Source organism: Aulonocara sp. 'chitande type north' Nkhata Bay, linkage group LG15, assembly GCF_057382095.1.
Source record: "Aulonocara sp. 'chitande type north' Nkhata Bay isolate Kocher_YH1m ecotype deep benthic linkage group LG15, A_spYH_male_GT1.1, whole genome shotgun sequence".
Lineage (NCBI taxonomy): Eukaryota > Metazoa > Chordata > Actinopteri > Cichliformes > Cichlidae > Aulonocara > Aulonocara sp. 'chitande type north' Nkhata Bay.
Genome location: NC_141358.1, coordinates 9,218,319 through 9,240,480, shown reverse-complemented (window position 1 = coordinate 9,240,480; position 22,162 = coordinate 9,218,319). Strand labels below are relative to the sequence as shown.

General features: G+C 42.0%; 1 protein-coding gene across 1 annotated transcript in view; it reads left to right on the top strand.

Moving 5' to 3' along the window:
- Nucleotides 1–3,178: 3,178 nt before the first annotated feature.
- xkr6b (XK related 6b) overlaps nt 3,179–22,162 on the top strand; it is a 79,577-nt gene continuing 60,593 nt past the window's right edge. Inside the window, exon 1 of the mRNA XM_086263875.1 lies at nt 3,179–4,063. Coding sequence (XP_086120001.1) covers nt 3,501–4,063 — 563 coding nt within the window. The 5' untranslated portion in view covers nt 3,179–3,500. The remainder of the gene's footprint in view (nt 4,064–22,162) is intronic.

Below are 22,162 nucleotides of genomic sequence, written 5' to 3'. Positions count from 1 at the left end.
TCAAGGCAGATAATGACTTCGATGTAGTTGCGGAGTCTAACACCAGAATCTGTTGTGATTTTTCACTGTGACAAATGTCTGGATTTGCACTTCTGTGCTCCATCAGTAGGCTTATTGCCTCTGATCAAGTTGATTAAGCTCCTTCAATGAATAGTGATAGAGCTCAGTGTTTCTTTTTTGCAATTGATTAGAACTTCTTTTTCTCTCATTCTCTCATGGTTTATATACATTTACATACACACACAAACAAAAACAAAGCATGAGCTGCCTTCTTAGATTCATACATTGATATTCTGGGGATAATTATTCACATCAGTAGAAGTGACCCATGGTAAAATTTAACATAAGCCAGATAGATGTTATTTACAGCATCACTAATACTCATCCAAAGTAGAGGAGAATCCCACAGTCTTGTTATTAGCTTCTCATTGCCACTTGTATTGATTTAACCTCTGAAATCATAACACAGCCTTGCCTACAGTGCATCATTGATTTGTTCAACCTGAACATATTATTCACAGGATGCCACATTTACATTTGAAGTAAAGCCACACTGCTTCGCGGATTCCTTGTACTTGGGTGGGGATCACACACATACTGCCTGAATAATTTTGCGTATGCCACCCTTAGAAAATCGTCACCCCAGACCTACTCCTCAAAAAAGCCTTATTGTTCCTGCTTTGTATTCTTTCAGCCCTCTGAGTGCATCTGATCCCATGCTTTCTGGATGTGTCGATTTTTGTATGTTTAAAATGTTCTCCCACCAATTAAAAGAAAATGTTCTTGCAAATTAGAAATAAAAATATTTGAATTGATGCACGTAACAGCTATTTACATTGCTTTTTCTAACAAATAAGTATTTATTTGTTTATCTCTCAAAATGTTGGGATTTAGGACCAGGTTTGGGGTCATCACTGACCTCACAGGGTTAAAGGTAACTCATCTCTGATCCAAACCACTACTGTAGGTTTGTGTTTTGCTTTTTTGTGTGTAAAATTATTGTTATTACAAGAAAACAGTTTTGTTTTTTAATTGTTATTGCTCTGAGGCCTTTTTTTCACTGCCTACCCCAGGCCATTAGACCTGAGTGTGCATCCAGAGTGCTGATCACAAGGCACTGTTTAGAGACCTGAGGTACTAACGAAGTTATACCTGCTACTCTGAGCCAAATAACTGGTGGACCCTGGTTAGAAACACTCCTCAGAGATTTTGTTTGACATGAGGATCACAAAGTTGCTGCAGTTGGCTGCATATCCTTGATTTAAATCCCAAAGATGCACTATTGGATTGAGCTCTGGTTCCTGAGCTTACTGAAGTAGTATCACTTGGTGTGGTCTGGTGTGGCTTAAGATTTGATGTGCTGTGCATTCAGAGATGCTCTTATGCCTTCCTTGGTTGTAACAAGTGCTTATTTTAGTTGCTGTTGCCTGTTGCTGAAGCAGTCTGACCTTCTCCTCTGACCCCTGCTTCAGCAAAGTATTTTCACCCGGAGAACAGCTGCTCACTTCATATTTTCTCTTTTTCAGCCCATTCTCTGTAAACCCTTGAGATGGTTGTGTGGGGAAAATCCCAGCAGATCATCAGTTTCTGAAATATTCAGACCAGCTCGTCTGGCACCAACAACCATCCAATGCTCAAAATCACTTAAACCGCCATTCTTTCACATTCTGATGCTCAGCTTGAACATCAACTAGTTAGGCCTGACCCCTAAATGTAAAGGAGTTGCTGCCATGTAATTGGCTGATTCGATACTACTAATAATAATAAGATGATGACTTGATGTACCTAATGAAGTGGCCAGTGAGTGTAAATATTTAGGGATGCTTTTGTTAGTTGAGTACCAGACATGTTATAGTTTTGTGTCCTCCAATTAGTTTTCATTTTAATTTCATTTTGACTGTTTGATTTAGTTTTATTTAGTTAGGGCTTTTTTTGTATTTTTTTTTTTTGCATTTCCGTTTAGTTTTTCATTAGTTTTAGTGTTTTTATTTAATATTGTATGAAGGAACATGCCAGAGGCAAGATATAGGAAAATCAGCATAAGTAGCACAATACAAAACAGAGCTTTTTGAAAGCAGTTAACTCACAGTTTTGTAGAAATGCTAAGTCTCAGTACAAACTAAAGCCTCATCAGGCAAGCTGTGATAATACATTTTGCCAGACTGACAAGGAGTAAACCTAAGGATGTTTTCTTTATAGTTTGAGTTTATTTGAGTTAGTTGTTCACAAAATCATTTCAGTTCATTTTTATTTTCTTTCCCTACAAAAAATATTTTAGCAAACAAACTAAAATTGTATATTTCACCTTAATTTTCAGTTTCAGTTTACTTACAGCAACCTTGTTAGATAGATAACTAGTTCAGACGAAGCGTTCTCAATTAGGCCCTTTGGGAATAAAGACAGAGCTGTCGAGGATTCAGCACTAGACAGCTCCCATCAAGTCCGCACAGGCAGAGCTGAGCAGACAGCGGGGGTGAAGCGGACATGATCCAATCAATCTCACATTGGATATGACCCTGCGTGGCAGCTCAGTGTGCACATTCTAATCACAGTTGTTGAGCCTGCAGCGGACTCACCAGCCCTTTGTTCCCACATGTAACCCGAGGGTGGGGTGGGGGTGCTTTTCAGTATACGCTTAACCCCTCTGATTCCCACTGAAACAAACCCCATCTTATATTTTGTATAGAAGTTACCCATATCGCTCTTTTTGTATTAAAAGTCTAAACATTTACGAGAGAAAATAACCTCATATGCGCTCACACGCATAGCGAAAACCACAGCAGTTCACGTAAACTCTCGGGAGCTGACGTTTTGGGTTTTTTTTGTTTTTTTTTCGTAAGCGGAGGAGCTTCTGTTTGCATCCCACAAACAGTGACTCCAAACTGTGTCAGTGTGATTGATTCAAACACTCAAGTCATCACCAAATCACCATCTACATTATGCAGTCGGCCCACTCCTGCATATTTTGGGGCTTCAAATGAGACACTAGATGGCAACCACGTTGGCAGTGAGTCTGTGTGTGTGTGTGTGTGTGTGTGTGTGTGTGTGTGTGTGTGTGTGTGTGTGAGAGAGAGAGAGAGAGAGAGGGGGGGGGGGTGAGTTACGTCGGCGTGGGACAGTGGAGGGACCGTCTGCTCATTGCACTCCGCTTGCAGCTGGAGGCGAGCTGCAGAGATGGGAAACAGCAGGAAATGAGATTAATGCGCAGGTAAAAATTGTTGGATCGCAGTCGGACGCATGAGTTGCCAATTAAATTGTTTGAACTCGCAGATTAGATTGTTGTTGCCAGGTGGGAGTAGATCTGCAGTGGAGGGAAAGCAGGGGAAAATGTGCCGCGTCTGTTGCGCCACCGGTGCGCTTTCTGGGGACGGAGCGAGCGACGGCGACGCGCTGACACCCCGCTTTTAGATGGCTCCAACATTTGGGGTGCAAAACAGGTGTCAGGGAAGTGTCGTCACGAACCCCGGAAGCCGGAGGAGGTGGGAACATCAGAGGGAAAGATGGCAGCGAAATCCGATGGTCGCGGGGTCGTCACCGGTTTCGCCCAGCTGCACAATCTGGACGAGGTGGTGGGGACGGGAGAGGACGACACTCGGGACGGCAGCTCATTCCACATCTGTCACTGCTGCAACACCTCGTCGTGCTACTGGGGCTGCCGGAGCGCCTGCCTGCATTACCTCCGGGGGAAGGGGAAGGGAAGAGATGCAGCGCGACCACCGCAGGAGGAACGCCTCTGGCTGGACTGCCTGTGGATCATCCTGGCACTGCTGGTGTTCTTCTGGGACGTGGGGACCGATTTGTGGCTGGCCGTCGACTATTATCACAAACAGGACTTCCTGTGGTCAGGCCTGACCCTGTTCTTCGTGCTGGTGCCCTCGGTTCTGGTTCAGATCCTGAGCTTCAGGTGGTTTGTCCAGGATTACACGGGGGGAGGACTGGGCTCCGTGGAGGGGCTGAGTAGTCGTAGAGCTACAGCCAGTTTGCAAAGAGACAGGTGCTGCCGCCTCTCCGTCTGGGTCTGGCAGACCCTTATACACATCTTTCAGATGGGACAAGTGTGGAGGTAAGACAAACTTTTAAGTTTGGGCCTCAAAAGAATCGGTTAAGCTCCTAAAAGCGCAGTGTTTCCAGCTCCTCTCCTCTATCCACTCAGCCAGCCTTCTAACCTCTTCTTGACTGTCACCTGGTATAACCCGATCTTGTGTACATGGCTGGGGTAAAAAAAAAAAAACATCAGCACCACTGTGATGCCGTTACGCTCGGCTCTCAGCCTCATTGTGGCTCACATGTATGCATTTACATTTTAGCTTATTTCGACATTCAGTCACACCACGCGCGTTTTAGTTGCGCAAATGTGTCCACATCTGCACAGAAATCGCACCGCTGTGCGTGCACCACAGTGCGCCATTGCGCTTTTGTGGGGAGGGAAGAGAGCTATTTGCTCAGACGGAGCAGGTAGTAACCTAAAGCTCGTGTGTGTGTGTGTGTGTGTGTGTGTGTGTGTGTGTGTGTGTGTGTGTGTGTGTGTGTGTGTGTCGCTCACATCACAGTGCACAGTCGCCTCAATGCACCCGCTTTCCCCTCCCCGCATCAGATACTCCAACCAGAGGCCAGACGAGCATCTGTTTTCACGGCTCGCAAAAACTACATCTTCCCCCCACAGACATGATGTCATCGATTCCTCTGCGACGCTCGACAGATTTTGGTCACCAAAATCCGCTTTTTTTGGCCATGCAAATTGATGAGCCGGGGGGACTACGGAGATGCTTAAATGTGTAGATCTCAGCGCGCAATCTGTGACATCTAGAGTCTATAGTAGTAAATGTGACACCGGTGCGCATAGCTTTCCTACTATATGTGGGCTGTTTAGTCGGAGCTTCTGGCCGACGAGTTGTTTTTGTTGTTTTTTTTTTTTTGGTGCAGACAGACGCAGTGGCTGGCATTTAATGGGGGTAAAAGTAACGCATGACGGCTGCCCAGAGAGAAGTGGGGAAAATGTAAAGCAGTACACCGTGGGAACCGGCGGAAGGGTCCACCTCATTCTTTTACGGTGTTTGTGTTTGAGAGCAGCCTTTTTGCTCCTCATCGGACAAATGGATTTTTTTCCTAAGCCGTGACTTAGTGTGATGCACAGTAACATCTGTGCTACGGGCTAAATTACTCACACGCGTAAGAGTAAAATGTGAACTAAAACTCACTGACCTTTATGGAAAAAATGGCACGGGCAATTAAATTAGATATCTTCTCGTGCCATTTTTCCAATTTTGAGCCTTGCAGTTTAGTGTAAAGAAAAAAAGCCCAATGTCCTTTTTATGTTCTTGAAAAAAAAAAAAAAAAAAAAAAAAAAACCAACCTCACTACTGCACTAAAGTTAAATTTAGTGCTTGCTGGTGGGTCTCCAGTAGTTTTCCCCCATCCAACCCGTTTTGAGGTACACCTATAGGCTGTTAGACTGATTAGCTGCAGTTGCATTGGCTCATGTTTATTTACTCTAGTGTGATTCGATTGATTATTTTTGCTCATGTCTGTAGTGGGTTGAGGGCATGGAGAGTGCTGTTAGCAGGCACCCAGTCAAAGACACTGCTTGTGTTGATGGTGAAAGTGGTTGGTCATATGCATCCTAAGTAAAAATGTACAAAAATGGAGAGAACCCTAATTTGCCTAACCTCATTGTTGCACACTCTGTTTTAGAGAAATACCAACGAGCATTTGCTGAAACACATTAGATATTTGCTTCTCTTCAGATATTCAGCATGTAAGGAAAAACACTGATGTAAACAATATAATTGATTATGGCTGTATTAATTACACCAGGGTCCTGGTAGACATGCTGGCTCAGTGGCTTGGCTTACAGAGATTTGTAAATGGAAGTGAGCCATCAGTAGTGTTATTAGTCTGATATGACTGTGTGCATCTTTGTTTAGGTGCCTACGAACTCCAGTAAACCCATTATATAACAGCAGCTGGAAAATAGGTATTTTATCCTGTTCTATTGCCATATTTAAATGAGCTCAGTGCCACACTTGAACTATTTTAAAAAATCTTTTTAAATATATCAACTTCCACATGCAGCTGGCTTGCTTAGCTAAGCTCAAAGATGGAAATGGGGGACCCCAGCCTGACTCTTCCTGTATAATCTCCTCTGGTTGCCTGGTAACTGTTCCCCTGATCCCAGCTGCATAAGCGTAAAATAGTAAAGTTAAGTTTATACCAAACAACTTCAACTTTGCATGAACATGAAAAGTAAGAATTTGCACAAGAGAAATCCAAGATGGTTAAAGTACAACAACAGACCGGAGTGATTAAACGTTGCTTATGAGGAACTCAAGGAAACATAATGTGTTGTTGTGTATGTTGTGACAGCACAAAACCTGGGGGCAGGGGATCATTGTCAGGCCACTTTCTCCCTTTGGACATGATCCGCCTGGCTGCTGGTTTGGAGTGGAGGGTCAGAAGCTGCTCTTGTCAGCTTAGTGAGAGTTCATAACCTGAGCCCCACAGGGATAACAGTTGATATGGAGATTATTAGACGCTGCAAGATGCCACCCTGCCAATAAGCAGCATATGTTGTCATACTGCGCTGCATCATGTGGCGTGCGTATATATTAAACTGTTCTCTACCTAGTTCACTTTGTTGCATTTCATCAGCTGTGTCTAAACTTTGAGAAGCATGTCTTTTGTTTCTTTTATGGGTGATGTTGTTGTTTTTTCATGACTGGATTTCAAATGACCAATAATGGCCATTCTCAGGCAAGCTGCTGCAGTATCAGTTTGTGAAATGTTTTGCCATCATTAATACGAGGAAACAACCTGAAGTGCTGACAGGAGTCAAAAACGCTGCTTCATCATGTCTCATTACTGAGTTCTACTTTCAATTCTACATTCAATTAGCTCCTTTCTTTCCCCCCTCTCCTTCTTTGTGTACCTGAGGACTGAGCCGATGACAGAATCGCCGAGCTTGTTTTGCAGTTATCTGCTTGTTAATTGTTGACAGAGTGGGGAGGATTCCTCTCCCATCTGTAATCCCACTATGACACCGGCTGTCCGTAGCTCTTTCATGTCCTCTCTCCCCGTGAGTCGCCAGCACCGCTGATGGTGTCTCCTTGAGCTTTAGAGATTCTCCTCACATACGCTTAGCGGATCGCACATACACAGCGGTCTCCTGGCAGCACGATGAACAGCTTAATCAGTGTAAGCCCAAATTAGTGCCTGGCTGAAAGAGAACTGCATCCATCCGCACCTCATTGCAGGAATCCATACAGAAATTTCAGAGGGTTTCAGGAGGTTGGGAATTCCCCGCAGAACTGGGGCGGGGCATAGTCTACCCCTTCTCTTTTTTAATTCTAATAGCTGTGTAAAAGTGGCAAGCTCCTGTGCTGTTCCGCCAAAGTGAGCAACACTTGTGCAGCAGTGATTGCTAACCACTAAAAAGTGAACGCATTAACATCACATTGCTTCTTCAGCCACAGATACTGGTATTTGGCAAAACATTTTTAAAGATTGTTCTAACACGACTGAAGCGTTTATTGGTTTAAACAAGCAATCCAGATGTTAGGCAAAACATTCGGTTTACATGTCCCTACACATCTGTCTTCTGTCTTGTGTGGTTGTTGGCTGAAGGTGAAAGTGTGCATCACAGGTTAAAGAAGTGGAAGTCGTGGGCATATTTAAGAGGTTGGAACCATCCAGTATTGTCGTTTTTTAAACCAACCTTAACAATTAAGGTCAGAATATTTCACATTCTTCTGCATTAACTTTGGCCATTCTTGTTTTGTTTTGTTTTTTTAAGCTGTTTCTCGTCAGCTCCCCGACTAAGGGCACATTAAGAAAATATGCATCAGAGCAACAAGTGGCTAGTCTGAGACATCCATTCCCATTCAGCGTTTTAAACATTGTAAATGGTAAATGGCCTGTATTTGTATAGCGCTTTTCTAGTCCCTAAGGACCCCAAAGCGCTTTACACAACCTGTCATCCACCCATTCACACACACATTCACACACTGGTGATGGCAAGCTACATTGTAGCCACAGCCACCCTGGGGCGCACTGACAGAGGCGAGGCTGCCGAACACTGGCGCCACCGGGCCCTCTGACCACCACCAGTAGGCAACGGGTGAAGTGTCTTGCCCAAGGACACAACGACCGAGACTGTCCGAGCCGGGGCTCGAACCAGCAACCTTCCGATTACAAGGCGAACTCCCAACTCTTGAGCCACGAGTCTCGTTCAGCCCTGGATAAAAGACTGTACGTGGTATATTATGAATGACTATTAAAAGTTTCATGTTGGTGCTTTTATAAGTCCAGTAGGTGGGTTGTTTGAAAAAACAAAATCCTTCTGGAAGGGGTTGTTTTTCTTTTAAAGGTTTTGGTGATCACAACTGGCATTTGAGAAGTAATCTGAAAGATGGTGATAATTTGTCAGAATATAAGAAAAAGGCTGGGGAGCTGTGCCTCTGTGAAACGACTGCTCTGCTGGTGTCAGTGCTGAAATTCTACCTCGAGCACCAAGAAAGTTTCAGCGCCTCATCTTGGTATTTTTAACCTTATGAGGTCCTGGTTTCAGATTACACTCAGTGAATATTAAAGGGTGCTTGTATATGGGACTGTGTATTGATTTTTTCCTGTCTCCCAGGCATATGCAGCTCTGTTTTTTCACAGTGTTGTAACCACAGTGATGAAGGGGTCATCTGGGAACTGCGTACCGTGTTTGGATATGATCAAATTTGCTTGTCTTATTTTGTATTTGGTGCACATTTTGAGTCCTTCCTCTCGCACACTTTAAACCTTCACTCGGTTCTTGACAGTTTGTCAGCACACAAGGGAAAACTTTGAAAGTATTATGAGTTTATGTATATTTTTCATTTTGCCATGTCCATCTGAATCAATAGAGTAGGCTGAAAGGTTTCAATCTGGTTAGCGAGAAAGTAGTATTTTAAATATGGTGTCTAAGATCATCGCTGTGTGTGGGATGTATTACTGCTTTTTTTTCTACTCTTATAAATTTTCTTTCCAACTCAGTGCAAGAAAATGAAAAAAAAAACACATCTACAGTGTATATGGAGAATTGCCAGTGAGATTGCTACTCAGACCGGTTAACATATAGCGTCACTCAAATCCTACGATCATCTTGGTTTTTAAGGAATTCTCCAGCTGAACAGAAGCCAACAGCGTGGGGATCCCCCCGCCCCCCCCCCCCCTCCCCCTCCACCAATTCCTCACACCCCCTTACTGCAGCAAGCAATGTTTAAACACTGCAAAATCTGGTTGGTTGGATTATGCTTTAATCCAAAAAACAAGAACGGGCTTACCACCAAGCAACACGAAGGAATCGCCTCATGGTCGATGTCTGCCTGTGTTTCAGAGCCTGGTAAATATTAATACAGTCTGCGAAGGAGTCAACAAAAGCCTCCCTTGGCTGGCTGGGCTGCTTGTAGTTGCCAAAAAAGGTTTGTAGACGCAGTGAAGCAAGACACTGAGATGATTCAATGCAACCAGCTGCCATGTCAATGCAAAAAAAACACAAGAAAGACAAAAAAAAAAAAAAAACAGCCGAGAGGGTGAAAGAAGGGAACGATGAAGGCTTGGATGGATTGGTGATTGGCAATTACATATTGAGAGTTTAAAGCGGTGAAAGATGGGAACATCTTGTTCCCTCCGCCGTGGAGGCACTGGAGTATTTTTGGAATGAAGGGAAGGAGCGATCGATGCCTGGGGTCTTATTGGACTGCTTATTCTCTTTGCTGGTAGCAAAGACAGGGAATCTCCTTTAAAATAAGATATATAAAACATATTATGTATTTATATTTACATGCTAAAGACATCAAAATACATCAGCTAGCAAACCTTTTTTTTTAAATTCAGGTGCACATCTACCTCTGTTGTGTGTTATTTACAGGCAGCACATTACATTCCAATTGGTGGATCACATCAGTGTAACGCTGCTCATTTTCTCATTAGCAGTGATAACAGGGAACAAACCTTTAAAGCCAGCTCTCCAAGACAGCCCCCAATTATGTGATAGAGGAGCCCATCAAAATACAAGAAAAGCCGGCTTTCTTGGGAATGCGCCGCAGCCGGGGGTAAAGAGACAGAAAGCCATAAATGGCAGAGAAATATTTGCCTTAGTCATTTGAGAAGCGGAGATGAGGGGGAGAGAGCTGAAAAAGAGAACTCAATTGCTGTTTTGGTTCCATTTCTTCATGACTTTGGTTGAGGCTGGAGCATTGCTGGAAAACGTTTCATTCAGTGGGTATTCAAATCCAGATGTTTCACCTCTTAATAAACAGATGGGTGATTAAACTGGGTCTTGTAAAAGACTCAACAAGCTTTAGTGGAGGGTTTTGACAACACATGGGTACGTAAGGGTAACCCTGTAAATAAATGAGTAGCTAACATGTTGGTTCATTCCAGTCTTGTTTCTACAGGCGGTAACGCCAGCTGTTACTGTAGAAGGCTCTTAAGTTCAGTGCAGGGCAAATGAATACGGATAAAAAGCATGTGATCATGCTTGATTTAACCGCCTCAGGCTGGCCTCCTAAGCAAAACAATATTTTGTCGTAGACGCCTGAAGGCCCTGATGCTAAATTCTTTCTGCCTCTCCACGCTGTTCAACAGACAGAGGCAGGCTCATGACTGAATATCAAGCACACGGGGGGCAGATGGGTTACCAGACAGAGATCTGTATGCGGATCACACAAACACACACACACACACACGCACATACGTGTGTACGTGAACCTCAAGGGAGTAGGGAGAAGCTGTTTTTTTATACACCTCTTTATATGCAGTCTCACGTCACAGCATCTTGCTCTCTTACAGGAACCACACACCTTGAGAATAACACATTTCCAGGTCCTGTTTCGCGCTTTGATCAGAGAGTGGTGAGTCAGCTGGCAGTGAACTCCTCCTGTCCTCCCGTGGCTCTCTCCTTTTGCCTAAAGTCATCTCCTTCACTCTCTTCCTTAGAGAGTACAGTCTGCCTTTTGTTGCTGATTGAGTCAAGCGTGTTTGTGACGCTGGTGACATTTGGAGCATTTTTAATCAGACTACATGACAAATAATGCGGCTTGTCTGTGTTTCAGTTTTGGTGACTGGAGGTGTAGCACCAGATAGCAAGGATTTGTTTCTGTGGGATGGATTCATATACAATCTCTGAAAGCAGGCGTGCTGACCATGTTAAGAACCTAAAGTGTGATTTAAATCACTGCTGGCATTAAAATGAGGATGACATCACAAGGGCTATGTCCATCTTTTATGTACAGTTTATTGGCAGTAATATCAAACGACTCCTTAAACTGTCCAGCTCCTTTTGTTTGTCGTTTTGTTTGTGATTGTTGTACGAAACTGTACATTTATTAATGATTCTAAAGTAAACATGTCTTTAAAAGGCACCAGTGGGCTTGTGAGTGCCTCAAACAGGGTAAAAATGTCCCGAGAACGGGGCTAACATGGGTGTTTTCATTCAAACCCAGCCTTATCTTTACATTTGATTAGACAAATACTCGCCAGATTCAGAGTATTGTTCAATTTGCCTTTGTGTATGCTAACATGTTTACACTCGTCTTTGCTGCTCGCTACAGTTGTAGCTTGCCAGCTTGTGGAAATTGGCTTGTGACGATGTAGGATTTATTGACTCTGAAGTCTCTTGTTTGCTCAGCGTGGCGTGCGGCTGGTTTTATTGGCTGCATCATTTCGGTTCCCGGTCCTCCCTACAACTGTCTGCTAATCCCATTCTCCTCTAAACAAAACCCTAAATCGGCCCTTTTTGCCACTTTCCCCTTTGAAGCCTTCACAACAGCACGTGTGATGTATATTCCCCCATTACCCAACTGCATATTCTACTCAGAGAAAATCATTACGTGGGCCCATGGGCTATCCAGTGTGAGCTGAAATACTCACATACAAAAGCTATTTTTCATCTAGAGTCCCTTGCCTAATAGCTGCATCTCTAATATATATTTATGCCCCTTTTTCTCCTGGAATAGGTGAGGCCCACATTCCCAGATGGACCATTTGAGTTCATCATGTGTCCTCCCCGTATAGTCTCTCTATCCATTAGTGCTTCATAAGCTCTGTCTACCCTAACATATGTTTTTATTTTTATCCCTCTCTCTCACTTACATCTATTAATGTTCTCAGCCTCCTTATAAACCCCATTACTCCCCCCTTCATCTATCCTGGAAGTAGACACCACACAGTCTTATCCTCCCCTGCTGTAGTTAGAAAGATGGGGGCTCTCTACACGGTGTGCAGTGTCCCTTACCACTAGTTAAAGTCATGATGCTGCCTCCCTCCCCTCTATATTTCTCTCTATGTCTGTGCTTCTCTCTCTCTCACTGTTGCCCTCACATAAAGCTGCATTTGACCTCCATTTCTGTCAAGGAAACTGGAGCATCTGGCTCCTGCCCCATTACAACACAGCGCCTCTTCCCTCCCTGCCTTCCTTATCCTGCCATACCACCCATCTTATGCTCCCTGCAGAGCCCATTTTCAGATCTCCCACGTTCCGTTCCTCATTTCCACCCTGACAAAACGTCTCGTTCCTGCAGGAAACTGTTACACCTCGGTTCAAGAGTCCACCTGTGGCGTAATGGCTCTGTTCTCGCAGCTCATGGCATTCCTTTAGATTCACAGCTTTTCACATGGCCACTTATTTATGCTCTGCTGAAAAGACCGCACGCAACAGAGCAAGTCATAGTTCACGTTGTAAAAAAAGGGAGAGCGCACAGTCTTTCATTGTAAAATCTGAAACGTCTTCGAAGGTGCGTTGAATGAGATTTCGATGCTAGGGCAGAAAAACAGGTTTAAAAAGGTTTGCTGGTATTGCAAATCCCACTGAGAATCAACACCCGGCCGTGCAGTGCGTGTGTGTGTGTGTGCGGTGCAGCTTATGGCCACTTTTCAACTCAAGGCAAAATAATGTTAGTTCAGAGAAGCTGCAGGCAGCCCACGAGATCACACCAGCTGACTGTACACAAGCTGTTCAGTGTGAAGTGGAGAAAAACAAGCAACAGGTGAAGGAAGGCAAACATCAAGCCAAACAGAAAGCAGTCTTTCTCTCAGTAATTGAACCGATAAATCGAGTAGAACATATAACATTAGAGTGAATAATAATGCAAAGTATGCAAGTGTTTTGCTGATCGAAATAAAAACTCACTAACAAGTGATTCCAACAGGACGGACGGCATATTCTGCTTCTGCAGGTTGTGTAAGGAGCTGGAAGAATCTGGTTTGATATAAGCAAGAATATTTTCTGCAGGTGGGTAAAAGTTGTTTTATTGCCACTTTAAAGAAGATATTTCAACAGACTCTTACATAACAATGTGAACAAACAGGTTCAAAAGGCTTTTAAAGACTTTACAGCCTGAGCATATATCATCCCAAAGGAGCTCAGGTGACTATGGAGGCCATTTGAGTGCAGTGAACTCACTGTGATGTTCAAGAAACCAGTTTCAGGTGATTTGAGTTTTAGGACATGCTGTGTGCTTCCTGCTGGAAGCAGCCATCAGAAGGTTGGCATGCTGTGGTCAAGGATGGACACCATCAGCAGCAATAATCAGGTAGACCATCGTATTTAAACAATGCGTATTTTGTGCAAAGAGATGCAAAGTTTGTCAAGAAAACATCCCCCACACCATTAAACCACCAACAGCAGCCTGATAGAAGGCAGGACGGAGCCATGATTTCATGTTGTTTACACCGAATTCTGAACCTGCCCTGTGAATGTTGCAGCACAAGTCGAGTATCGTCAGACCAGGCAGCATTTTTCCAATCTTTTATTGTTAAATTTTGGTGATCCAGTGTGAATTATAACCTCAGTTTCCTGTTCTTAGCTGACAGCGGCAGTGCCTTGTGTGGTTTTCTCCCCTCTGTAGCCCATCTACTCCAAGGTTCAATTTGTTGTGTGTTCAGAGATGCTCTTCTACATGCCTTGGCTGTAACAAGCACTTATTTGTGTTACTGTTGCCTGTTATTGAAGCAGTGCACCCATTCTCCTAAGACCTCTGGGATTAACAAGGACGTTTTCACCCAGAGAACCACTGCTCGCTGGATATTTTCACTTTTTCATACTATTGTCTGTAAAACCCAGACCCTGGCTGGTTGTGGGGAAAAACCCCAGTATATCAGCAGTTGATCTGATGATTGGTTTGAACTTTTGCGACCATTTCTACAAGCCTCAGTGCACTGAGTTGCATTTGGTTCGCTAATTAGATATTTGCATTAACCACCAGCTGAACAGGTGCATCTAACACATTACAGTATGCTACAGTCGAGGTCTAAGCAGTTAATTTTTCAACAACTATTAGTTTCCACATGAAGTATTCATAAGAGGTGCATAAATGATGACTGGATATTTTACAACATAATAATCCATTCTTAACAGTGTGAAAACCAACACTGAAAAACTATTTATGCACACAAGCACATATACACACACATATTCACTCACACACACTTTGATGCTGTCTGCGCTTTATTCATATCTAGTCTGTGTCTTGAAAGCTGGCTCAGCAGTGTTCAGTGAAGACCACCATTGTTTGAGTCTAATCATGGCCGACGCTCCAGGCGTCAGTTTGATAAACAGACAATCTCTGCTTATAAATAATTGAACAGCCCCGTTAGTTCTCATGCTCTCTCAGTGTCACACTTGCAGTGTTTCACACTCTTCTCTTCTCATTCTCATATTTGCATGGTGATACCCTGCTTAGTGAGTTGTTACACTCACTGAGAAATTGGGAATGTGACGATAGAAAGTCAAAAAGCGCGCACGCACTTTAAAAAACCCCCAAAACAACGTGATGTTGTGCGGAGCGTGCACGCCGTCTCAGCTAGCTATGCCTGGATTTACCCTCTGAGACAGTTTTATCTAGTCTTTTGCTGAGGTACTGTAACACTTCCCTCATTCTGGCTTTCTTGCAAACAGACGCTCATGAAAGCGATCCTTTTCTCCAGATCCCAACAAGGAACCAAAAAAGGGCACATTTCTTTACAGTATGTGTAAACCCACATGCTTGAATTCATCTTGGGCTTTCACGCATGACATTTACTGTAAGAAAAACATCTGTTCTGTCCTACATAATGTTAGTGGCCTGCTCGTATTTAGAACAGCCTGTATTCAGGCCTCTTGCTCAGTAGTCCATTGCTGTCCTTCTTGTGTCCTTCTTTTCTTCTTTATGATTGCGGCTGGATGGATTTTTCCTTTATTCTGGTGGCTGTGGTGAGGCAGAAGAGCTAAATTGGGTTCTTGTGGAGGGCTGAGAGCATCATAGGAGAGAGGTCATCTGCTCAAGAGACCAACAGTGATCAGTTAGATGTCATACATCACCACCACTTCAGGACTAGCAGGGAAGGGGGTTCATTAAAAGTGCATTTCATATGTTGGGACTATTTTCTCTGTTTACCAGTCATTTTTTCTCTCTCTCTCTCTCTCTCCTCTGACTCTTGCCCCTCCTCATATCCTTCTGTCTTTGTTTCTATTTGTGTCTGCTCTTTGCACTTCCTGCTTCCCCTCCCACTCTTCGCCTTCATCCCTCTGTTTTTCAGCTCTTATCTCATGTCTGTTTGTCCTCAGAGCAAATTACATATTAACAGGAGTCTGAATGCTTTGTGCTCAGCAGGCCATTTAAATGCATTGTGGTCAATATGCCTGGCAGCAAAAGCAGCAATGCCCAAACAAGTTCCTATAGATCGAAACGGTTGCCTTTGCAAAGGTTTTTTAAGAACTGTAGAATATGCAGACTTTTCCCTTTTTCTGCAACAAAAGCAGCAAGACTGACTTTATACTTAAGTCGGCTCTTACTCATATCTAAATCTGTTTGTTTCCAGCTACGTGTGCAAACGTGTGAACAGGGATACATGCATAGGCGGCGTGAATGTTCTTTTGCCTTATGTTTCGATGAGTGTTCAGAAGCACTCGGCTCATCTCATATGGTATAGTGTAAAACATCAGATTATATGCTGTGAAGTTTTGCTCTGCGGCAGCACAACAACACTTCTTATGTCAGATTCAGACCTATATGAAAAAAGAAAACATAAATCCAAAGGTTCTGAGAGAAGAACGACAGAAAGGGAAATACGTAAGACGACAGACATCGCACAAAATAAAAGTTAAGCTATATATGTGCGCACCGGGTTGATTCTTTGCAGTGTTTGTAGTCAAGATGACTGAGCAGTCTGAGCGCTGAATTCAGGTCATTTTCCCCCAGAGACAAGGGTTTCAATGCCACTTCTTAGGAACATACATACACATACACTTGTGTACAGTTTAATATATATATAGTATTATGAACATGGAATTCTAGTATATAAGGAATAATTATATACAGTATGGACATGGATTATGGGCCCAATATGTCAGTGAACATTGCTCCATTTGGTTCTTCCTCTGCAGTGTTTTGAGGATGAAATGGAGTCAGTGAGATATTTTCAGCCGCCGTAACTGAGTGGATTAGTCCACTATTCCTTGAAGGGACATAACAGTGTAAAACTGCCACTGTGACTCCCCTGCCTCTATACGGATTACAGGTTCAGAAGAAACAACAAGAAGCGTGCTATGAACATCTCATATGCAGTATATCCTATACAATACTGTCCAAGAGATTTAGATGGAGACGTTTCAGATGGAACACGTGTGATTGCTCCCAAATGTGTTCATTCAGCACACGAATGCACCCGCAAACATACAGTCACAATCTGAGTGAGTAGCAACAAGAAGAACAGGGAGTTGCACAGCAATTGCTTTGGTTCTGGCCTTGATTTTAACTTTACAGTCATATTTTGCAGAGGAGCCTTGACAAGTCCATCCAAGTGCCCAAAAAATATACCTGCAAAGATTCTTGAAGAATGTGTGCAAGTATTAAAAGGTGTTAGATTCTGATATATTTTGGCATTTGGTTTCTGCTTAATCAGCAGATTACCAAGAATCTGATGTGAGGGCACACAAATGGATGCTTTGTTCATCTCTCTGCAGCTTTGGTGCTTGCAACATGTTTATCTTTTTATTTATATCAAGAAACTTTCATGCAGCACATTTCCACCAAGGTGTTACGTCCTTTCTTGTGTTTGGTGTACAACCAGGTGTAATAAAATCCATCCAAGAAGGAGTTTTAGCAAACTGTCAATTTCTGGATGGCATGAAAATATTACACACCAACCATTTTTTTTCTTTTCTTTTCTTTTTTTTTTTTTTAGAAATTCAGCAATCCAAGCCATATGGCCAATTTACACATTTTTAACCTTGATGAGCAGTGACGAGCAAACACATTTCCAAATGCTCCACGTCTTTATGGTTGCCATTTTCACCCTGAAAATTGTTAGCAACCCCACTTTCTGTTTGCCTTCCCTCACATTTTGCAGTAAATGGATTTATGCTCTGTGGATTTTTATGTAGAACGCGCCAAGATTAGCAGGACGTTTAATCATGGAGCCTTTTGAAATAAGCTTAACATTTATCCGAGTGCAAGGCTGGGAAAAAAAATAGCATGGGAATTCTTTTTCGTCTGCTCTCAGGAGAAAAGTCCTTGGGAATGGAGAAAAAAAGAAAAAAAAAAAATCAAGCAACGCTATCAAATATGTGGGTGTCTTTTTATTGATTTATTCGAGACTATTTTGATGCAGAATTTCTGTGGAAGACTTTGAGGCTTTTCCCACACTATTTTCATCCAAGCGAGAGAAGGTTGCTTATTTGATCATTTATTTTTGTCCACTTTGGCATTTTCCCTCTCACTGCCACAAGAGATTGCTGACTGGGTTTTGTCTTTTTGGGCAAGGCTGATCTTTCCGCTCCACTCTCTCTCACACACACACAAACTTCCCCAGTGGGCACAAAGCTCTCTTTTGAAGACGAGTCAGTGTAACAAAACATGGAGCAATATAGATAGTAGTAGAGCATTTCAAATATGTTTTCACAGATAATCGCGTTTTCATACCTGATTTTCTCAAACGCTTTACTTGAAAACCTCTCAAAGTGGTGTCTGTGAACCTGTGTGTTACTAAAAACAAAATGCTCTCCTATTATTACCGTAAAACCGTGTCATGTAGAAACTTATTATGATTTATGAACATATTTTTATCTTACTCATGTAGAACAGTGACACAAACAATACTACTTTAAACATAAGTTGTACATTAATTTAGCTCATGATTTAAATTAAATATAGCATTAGCTGTTAGTTATCTATATTTACTATTAATGCAATATTTAGTTACATGTAATTCATTCATCACTTTTAAATTATTAATTTTAAATAACAATTTTCTTGAGCTGGTTCTTTCTGACTGAATAACAAAACATTTTTAATCTTTGCATTTGCAGTTTGGTTTATTAAGATCAAAATCACACATACCTGGAGACTAGCTGGTGCCCCCCTGGCTACCATGGGTCACTAAGGGAAAAATGGTTGGTGGCTGGTCGCTGGCAAATGGACGGTGACATTGGTCATAATTGCACACACAACCTCCTTGCGATTGCTTTGGTCACTATCAGAAAGTGTGAAAAGTACAATGTAAACTGTGAATGGAGACTGTTCTCCTTAAAAGTAAATGTTATACTTACCATCTTGATGGATGCTCAATCATCCAGGTAAGTAAATCTCCAAAACTTGATTCTGTTTATCTGGACGTAGCGTTTTCAGTGGGAGAAACGTTTTGTCACTCATCCAAGTGACTTCTTCAGTCTCAGTGGTTGTTGATCAATGGTCATGAGAATTTGCATAATTATGATTAAGGAATTGACCTCCCAGCCCATTGTTCCTTCAGTGGGCTGGTTTCAGTCATTATGCAAATATACTGTTTATAATATTGAGGAAACCTGCAGTCAGCTGAAACTGAAGAAGTCACCTGGATGAGTGACGAGACGTTTCTCCCACTGAAAACGCTACGTCCAGATGAACAGAATGAACTTTTGGAGAGTTATCCTTACCACTGCAACCAACACATTTTAAAAGCCACAGCTCTTTTTTGAAGGAGAATCTCTGTTTTTGGAGGAGTCACAGTTTATACTTTGCACTCAGCGAGTAGTGGGCCACAGCTTGCAGATGCGATGGCATCTTTCATGCAAACTGCCAGCAACCATGGTATTCAGTGGACGAAGCAAGGGAGGTTTTTGGTGCAGCATCCTCTTTGCAACTGATTTCACGCAGTAATTGGCAGCAACCGCTCGCCAACCAGTTGGGGAATACACACTTTTGTGAGTTTTCAATTTTCTAGGCCTACATGATTGAGGCCTAACGTGCACATACACGTCCCATGACATGGAAAACATTTTGAAATATTAGCAGACATTTAGGACAACTTGCAGTTACATCATTGTATTACTGTCATGAAATGTGAAGAGGACTGAAGTGCAGCTTGCAAACAAACTAACGAATCCTTCAACTAACAAGAGCAAAGACGCCCCAAAGTCTAAAATATACATACATCCAAAAAAAGGAAGCACACAGCTGATACCGGGGAAAGACAAAAGTCCAAATAATACACGACTTGGAAAAAAAATGACAAGGCAAAAATCCAGGCAAACAGAATGATGAATTTAGTAAGAAACATCAGAGGAAATTCAACAGTGGGATCTGACAAACAGAGAGAAGGTGAAAAAATAATTAAAAACTAGTTTCGGGAGAGTTTCAAAGGAAGGAAATAAAATTACCATAAGACAAGAAGGAAAACTATCCTACAAAGTACAATAGGAAAAAGCAAAATGAAAAGATAACCAACACTGAAGATTAACCTAAACATTATTACAGACAGGGTAGCATTGAAGGCTCACCAACCCATTTGCTGCAAGGCTATTTTAAAGGCCTGAGTTTGATTTTACTTGGGTCATTTGCTTCTTCTCCTGCTCTTCTACTCTTACTCCCACTTTTCCTGTGCACTCCTGAAGCCTGTCCTATCATAATAAAAGCTAAAAATCCCCATAAAGTATGAAAAAAAGCACAAAAGGTGAAAGCAAATGAACGAGACAGAGGAAACACTGAAAGTGAAGGTTAGACTATTAAAAAGAATGAGACCAGAAGAATTTAACAAGATCTAAGGCTTGGAATCTAAACTTTGTCATGAAATGGAAATAAAAACTGAAATGAAGCTAAATATGACCATAATAATTGACTCAAAACAGGAAATCAAACTAACCAATAATAGACAAGAACCCAAATTTCAAAAGCCACACCAAGCTCTTGGATCATGAAAATTACATCAGACTGTATTTGATTACCAACTGAGAAGGAGGCCACCATGCCCAGGGATATCCTTTGCTATTCACCCAATGTCAGCAGGGTTTGGTTCCAGCCTCCCCATCCGCACTCAAGGGTAAGAGGATGTATGTATAGCACTGCACAGCTACCAATGACAACTTGTAATAGGTCTTCTGAGAGGTTTTGCACGGTATAAATCTACACTTTTACCTATAATTATATTACATTTTTATACCAAGCCAAATGCTGTTAATGCTGTACAGTGAGTTTGACACTTCAGATGACTTTGTGTGTTTGTGTGTTTGTGTGCATGCGTGCGCACATTCTGGCTTGTGTTGTTGTGTGTTTCGCACCTGGATGTGGACTGTTGATGACGATTTGATGTGTCAGGTTTCATTTACACCTGTCCTTGCCAGAGACACTGTGAAATTAACTGAGCCAAAACACAAAGTTGCCTAAGGTTTGTCCAAATGTCTAATCAGTCATTAACATGCCTTACCTCAAAGTTGCACGTCTATGTGCAACAGAGAGGAAATGAGAGGAAAGAGCAGAGCAGATTATCTGTGCTATGTGTGTACTTAAGTGTGATTGAAGGAGAGAAAGACTAAGAAGGAGACTGGAAAAAGAGAATATAGGAACATGCTACAGTAGACACTGATTATGAGATTGTAAAAATGCTCTGCCTGCTGAGGGAGATTTCCCAAACTCATTTGTTCTTTAGTGAGAATTATTAAATAGATCATCTGGCAGTACAGTAATAATGCAATTAATTATTCACTGCTGAATCCCCAGTACAGTTTTAATTAGCTCTTTGCACAGCATCTGCCCATCAGAATTATAAAAAAACAAAAAAAAGTGACACTTCCCACTAAACATTGGGTGTCAGATAGACGTGAAGATCTTGACAATATTAGGTCTGTCGGTCCATGACCAAATCTGGACATCTATATGACGTCCAGACTAGGTCCAGAATTTGGACACCGAACAGCGACCCAAGCTGGACATGAATACGACGGGGTTTTCTGGACATCATGTGGACATCTATGACAGGTGCAGGAAATTTACATGAGCAATACATGTAATAGATTTTTATTTACAAATATCAACATTGTTATCAACATGATACATGAATACAGATTATTTAAAAACAAACAGAATTTATTGCGTGTTAACCTACTGATTTATTCAAGCATTATAACGACATCTAAAATGAGTCATTTTTGACATTTTTGTTTGAGTTGTTTTTTAAGTTTGACATTAAAAAAACATCCATAGCGACCACGTTTGGACTATAAATAGCCTGTACATGGAGGTCCTACAGACACGAACACTAGACGTTCAGTAGATATTGAAAAAAAAGACACCTGGTGTTACAAAACAACCTCTTCAGTGGACCAGAATTCTACATCCATGTGACAAAGTGGGTGAGAAGACCATTTGTCTATATTCTTAGTTAACATTCTTGTTTTGATTTAACCATATTTCACATGTAATCTGCAATAGGCAAACATCTACTATCCCGGGTTTGTTTATGTTTTGCACTTTTACAGATTATATAATATAACATTTTGGTTTAAATCAATTCATACAAGTTTGTTAAGTTAACATGTTATTTATTTCAACTGTTAATTTGTATTGTTTAGAACTTACCTTACCTACCTGTCTTCCAGAAACAAAAGGAGGAAATGTAGTTTTACTTCCTGCTTTATACCTTCTGGGTTCATCTGAGGTCACAGGAAGAGACCAAGTGCAGAAGGGGAAGAACTCTTATAATTTAATAAAGTTGATTTTAGAGGGTTTATGAAGAAATAGATTTATTGTTGTAATATGTATTGATTACACCGCAGAGTTTATGTTGCCAGTAAAGAGGAGTAGTAGAGGTTTGAACATAATCATGTTCATCTTACCTACATACTGAATGGAATAGTCCAGAGGAGAAATTGTTTGGTTAAGTGGACTATTTAAGCAGAAGAACT